The following is a 5754-nucleotide window of genomic DNA, read 5'->3' as shown; positions in this document are numbered from 1 at the left end:
CATATCTTGCTCTGTTTCGAATTGCAGCCTACTACACTACAGGATGGATCCCATTGAAAAGCATCTTGTCGAAGGCGATTTCCCAGAATTGCCTCAGATAACCTATTGTTAAGGTGATTTTGATAAAAATGCCTTAAAATATATTAATTAATGCCTACAATAATTTTATCATTAGGAGGCGTTTTCAATATAAATGTCTTAAAATCATTATACTTCTAAGGCATTTTTATATGATGCCTCAAAAGTTTATGTATTTCATGTGTAATCTAAAATGCCATAATATTTTATACTATTTGGGGCATTTTGCAAAAATGCAGTAGAATATACAAGGCATTTTCAGATATAACGCCTTAACAAGTAATATCATATAAGTAAAAACACCCCTCCACTGTATATAGCTAGCTAGCTACTACCTCCGTTACATAATGTAAGATTTTCTAGCGTATTCTAAATTCATATAGATATCAATAATCTAGACATATATATAAACAATATACATTGGTTAATAGATGAATCTAAGCATAGCTAAAACTTCTTACATTATGAAACGGAGGAGGTAGCTAGCAAAGCTCCTTGAGAGAAAAAAAACCATCGCATAGCTCTCGATCCGCCGCCGCCACAGCTCCTCTAATCGATTCTCCCCAGCGTCGCTCCACCCATCCTCGTCGTCGGGCACTGCACCACCCTTCCCTGTCGCCGGGGGCCACACCAGCCATCCTTGTCGTCGGGCGCCGCAACACCCATCCTCGATCGTCGTCAGGGGCCGCACTAATTAACCGTCCTCGCCACTGGGCGCCGCACCATCCTCACCGCCGGGGCCTGCACCAGCCATCCTCGTTGTCGGGCGCTGCTCCACCCATCGTCTGCCAGGGGCTGCCAGTATCGTAGCCCCATGCCCTAGTGGCGATCTGCTAGTTTGCTTGTTGATCCATGACAAGTAAGGGTATGTTCCATCCTTACCATCAACTCTTCTCGATCTGTTGATTTTCATGTTGATTGCTGTTGGGTATGCTTAGATGTAGTGGTTGATTGCTGTTGGTGGTGTTTGAGAAATTAGCTATACACCTTGGGGATTTTGGTTGCTTGGAAACATGGCTGTGCAATTGAGATGGTTTAGAATATACCGTGGAATTCTAAAATTCTAGGATATTAATACTTTTAAAATTCTCTGATTCTCTAAAGTAGCAAAGCATAATCTGAAAAAAAATGTTAGCTATTTTGTCCATTCTGTTTGTGCAGACTGAAATTGTTTACCTACATTTGTAGTGATATATGTAGTGTATGTTTGTATATAATTGCAGTCTGTATTTTCCTCTATATATTATACTACTAGGTAGAATTGGATTGATCATGGACAAAGGATAGCTGAGAGCACCTAGGTAATCTTATTTAACTGTATGATTCTATTAGAATTTTGATCAAATAGCGGGTTATAACTACCATTGTATCCCATTTGTACTAGGTCCAGCATTGAATATAGTATCGGGGTTAGTAAATTTATTGAGCTCGCGTTGTCCACTTCAGCCAACAACAATAGGATTCTTTGTCCTTGCAAGAACTGTGGAAATAGATACTGGTTAGGTGAAAATGAGGTTCGTGAGCATATATGATTTGTGATGGGTTCTTAGCTAGGTATACATCATGGATTCATCATGGAGAAAACAAGTTGACATCCAAGCCAAGTGTTGACTCAAGTTCACCTCGTGTAGGCAAGAATTATGAAATGGACCAAATGCTAGTAGAAGGCTTTGGGATGCATGATGCTTGTTCTTTAGGGACAGATGATGGGATTGAAGATGACCTGGATGCTGAAGCATATTATAAGTTAGTGGATGATGGAAGCTAGGAATTATACCCGGGTTGCAACAAGTTCAAAATGCTCCAATTTCTTGTGAGACTTCTAAACATAAAGAATATATGGGGAATAAGTAATGTTTGCTTTGACGAGGTTTTAGATCTTATAAAGGAGGCATTACCCGATGGTGAAGCCTTGCCGAAGAATTTCCATGATGCCAAGAAATTTGTTAAAGCCATTGGTCTTGGTTATGAGTCCATTGATGGATGCAAAAAATGACTGCATATTATATAGGAAGGAATTTGCTAATGCTAAGAGTTGTCCAATATGTAAAGTAAGTAGATGGAAAATTGAGAAGTATGGAATTGATGGAAAACATGTCCATAGAGTGCCCCATAAGGTGGTTCGTCATTAATGCAAGGTAATAACTCATAAAGTAAGTAGAGTAAGACTCCATGACATCTTTAATGCAAGGTATATTAAATCTTTGTAGAAACTTATTAATCTTCTGTGTGCATGTCTACTATACTTGGGCATGTTTTGGTGCAAGCCATTCTCAAGCCAATTTCCTTTGAGATGCGAGCATGCAAGCCATATAAGTTACAAGGTTTCAGTGGGTCACTGTGGTTAAATATTTAGTTGATCACATACGAACCATTTATTTTCTTGACGTGTTAGAGAAACATGCTATTGAGATTGTTTACAAACCATTTAACGTTTGTTTGATCTTAAAATTAGACTAGAACTGAGCTCAAAATTATTTTTATGCTCGATGGATATGCCACTGCTAGTGTTATACCATATTTTGTTGCCTGTACTCGTATGTCGCCCTTGCCAGTGAGGAGGGTTCGTATGTACATTTTATAATTGGCTTCAAACTTCCTTAGAATACTATTTGAGGCATTTTAAAAAAAGTTGTCGAGACAAAAGACAAAGGCATTATTCAAAACGCGCGACCCAAAAGAAAATTAGAGGCCGGCAATATATTAAAATGCCTCAAAAGAAATCAGATGCAGAAATTAAATGCCTCAAAATGTGTTTAAAGGCATCCACAAAATCACCTGCATGTATACTTATTGAGGAGTTTTGAAAAAGTGCCTTAAAACCTTTTTACCCTTCGGTAGTATATTCAACATTTCTTAATGCGCCTTGGTTTAAGTACAGGAGGCATTTTTTTAAGCAAATAAGCCATTCTAAATTGCCTTCGGATCCCATCCATCCTACGGTGCTACGTAAACTGTACCCCTCCACCGTCTGGCGGGCGCCAGTGGCCAAACAATAGTCAGTACTTTTGGAGCTAAACAAACGTTAAGGGCTGTCGTTTGGTGTAGACATCACAGATCTAGGGTCTGTTAACTCCACCCACTTCATGGCATATATATATATATATATAATTAATTAGTGATGTCATTATATATATATAGTACTACTACAAGGGAATATATATAACTTCACCGTACATTGTTGTACTTAAATACAACCTGCATGTGAAACAAACTCCTTCACGGGTCTACATAACAGCAATCCCAGCATTCTATAAATACAGCACTGTGATTAATGCCCCATTCTCTATCATATCCATGACTGATCACAGAATTAACTAGATCAGTGCAAGCTTCAATATATTTTTGTTCTCTCCCTTTCCTATTTGCTCATCGACCAATATATAGTACATAACCCATACTTTCCATGGCTAGTCACCCTAGATCATCTGCATTTTTCATCCTGCAGCTGTCGTTGCTCCCAACGATCCTGAGCCTGCAGGCAAACGCTGCCTACTACGACATATCTCCCGTGGAGTGTGGCTGCCCCGACCAGTACGAGGTCACCATGCGCCTGTACCTGCACCAGTTCGTGGCTGGGCCAAATCACCCAAACCGCAACGAGGAGTTCGTGATAGCCTCCAGCTACCCCAACGGGTTCGGCACGACGCTCGTGAACGACTGGTACTTAACCACCACGCCCAGCCCCAATGGTAAGGTCATCGCACGTGCGCAGGGCATCCATGTCCAGGCCGGTACCACCGATGCCAATAGCTGGTACACGTCTTTCAACATTGTCTTCCAGGATGACAGGTGAAGTTAAACGTACTAATCAGTTACTTTGTTATTCCAGGGCTATATTTTGGTGGCGAGAGAAATATCTCTTATATCCTAGCTAGCTCGTAGTACTTATATGGCTTGGTGCATTAAGGTTTTTCTACTCCTTGCGTTCTATATTATAAGACTTTTTGAAATTGTCTAGATCCATCCATGTATTAATGTATATGTGCCTAGATTTATTAGCATATAAATAAATCTAGACATGACCAGAAAGTCTTATAAACTATAACGGAGGGAATATCTTTTTTAAACACAAGTGCACATCACGTACACATGCCCCTATATGTACCCATCTATATTAACAAAGTGTACGTACGTATATATAATATGCATGGGCATAGGTCAACAACATATATCTAGTATAATTATACACCATCAATTGTACCACAATAGCACCACCTTCGCTTACTCACTAGTGTCTTTCAATATAGGTGCATGGTCATATTTATAATTATTCAACTACTATAATATATAATATTTGTTGTAATTTGCTAAATAGGTATTGGATATTTTTGTACATTAAATAGGTTTAACGGATCAACTCTCCAAGTGATGGGAATCATTCTGGCACAAAACTTTGGTGAGTGGTCCATCATGGGAGGTACCGGAGAATTTACAATGGCGCATGGTAATATCAAGTTCAGAGTCGACACTAGAGACTCGACCAGCGAAGACGCTATCAGGGAACTTGAGATTCGTGCTGTCTACACTTCAATTACTCAACTTGCTGTAAGTATATATGTATAATCTAATAAGATTATTTTGCGCCTCTATCTTTAAGGTGCATCTTATGCTACTTAGAGTAAAATTCACGAAACTACCAATCCTTTCCCAAACTTATCAGAAAATATATATTTAAGTGTATGTATCAGAAAACTAAATATTTAGCATCAAATTTTTTTCATAAAAATACAAAATTAAGATATTATATCACAAAATTACATATTTAACCTTAGTTTTATCACAATAGGGTAACTTTTATGACTTAAAAAAATAGTTATATGGACCTAAGCTCTAAAATATATAATTCTTTGATAACTTCATCTAATACATGGCTTTAAATATGTAGTTTTAGGATTTGATGTTAAATCTGTAGTTTTGCCATAAGCATCTTTAAATATGTAGTTTTATAGAATTTATTTTCCTCGTTATTATTCAGCAATCATTGTGATGTCATTCTACACGAGTAAATTTTCAGTTACAAAAACAATCTGAATTTGTCTATTCGTGCATATGAATATAAAAAATGCTTATTTTACCAGTTTTGCACACCATATGTAAATGTAGCTGTATTATAATTAAACATAACGTAAGCCCATCGCTTAATGTAGCTGTATTATATATATATATAGCGTAACCAATTCATAAATTTCATATGTTTTTACGCAGGCTCGTGATAAATAATAAATCTGAAGCCAACATGGCTGGCGGTCAGCCCTGAAGGATATTCATGGAAACAACGTGTGTCATTGGGATGGTCGAGTTATCTAACGTCGACCATCAGCTATTTATGATTAAATAAGCCATGGTGTCGTCTCGCACCGTATCGGTATCTTTGTGTAAAATATCAATATGTATTTGTTGCTTGTGAATGGCATACGTTTTTGTTATCAGTGGTTACTTAGTTTCAGTGGCGGAGTCAAATATCAATATGTATTTGTTGCTTGTGAATGGAATATGTTTTTGCTATCAATGGTTACTTAGTTTCAGTGGTGGGAGAAATTTAACTTTTTGCCACTCTTACGAGCAGCCAAAACAGATTTGCCACCCGCTGTCTATGACATGTGGGACCTCATGAGTCTATGATAGGTAGGTCTAGTGGCAAATCTGTTATGAAAATCTGTAAGAATGGCAAAA

General features: G+C 37.9%; 1 protein-coding gene across 1 annotated transcript; it reads left to right on the top strand.

Moving 5' to 3' along the window:
• Window positions 1-3484: 3484 nt before the first annotated feature.
• Window positions 3485-4972, top strand: LOC102703719 (dirigent protein 1-like). Its single transcript, XM_006662211.1, has 3 exons — window positions 3485-3870; window positions 4425-4626; window positions 4967-4972. The coding sequence occupies exons 1-3, from the start codon at window positions 3485-3487 to the stop codon at window positions 4970-4972; spliced, it is 594 nt and encodes a 197-aa protein (XP_006662274.1).
• Window positions 4973-5754: the final 782 nt, after the last annotated feature.

The sequence above is a fragment of the Oryza brachyantha genome, chromosome 10, assembly GCF_000231095.2.
Source record: "Oryza brachyantha chromosome 10, ObraRS2, whole genome shotgun sequence".
Taxonomy (NCBI): Eukaryota; Viridiplantae; Streptophyta; class Magnoliopsida; order Poales; family Poaceae; genus Oryza; species Oryza brachyantha.
The sequence above is the reverse complement of the archived record's forward strand: the minus strand, read 5'-3'. Positions and strand labels throughout refer to the sequence as shown.

Coding starts and splice junctions, on each gene's coding strand:
- LOC102703719 (XM_006662211.1), top strand. CDS start 3,485: ATGGCTAGTCACCCTAGATCATCTGCATTTTTCATCCTGCAGCTGTCG. Junction 3,871..4,424: donor ATTGTCTTCCAGGATGACAG/GTGAAGTTAAAC, acceptor TACATTAAATAG/GTTTAACGGATCAACTCTCC.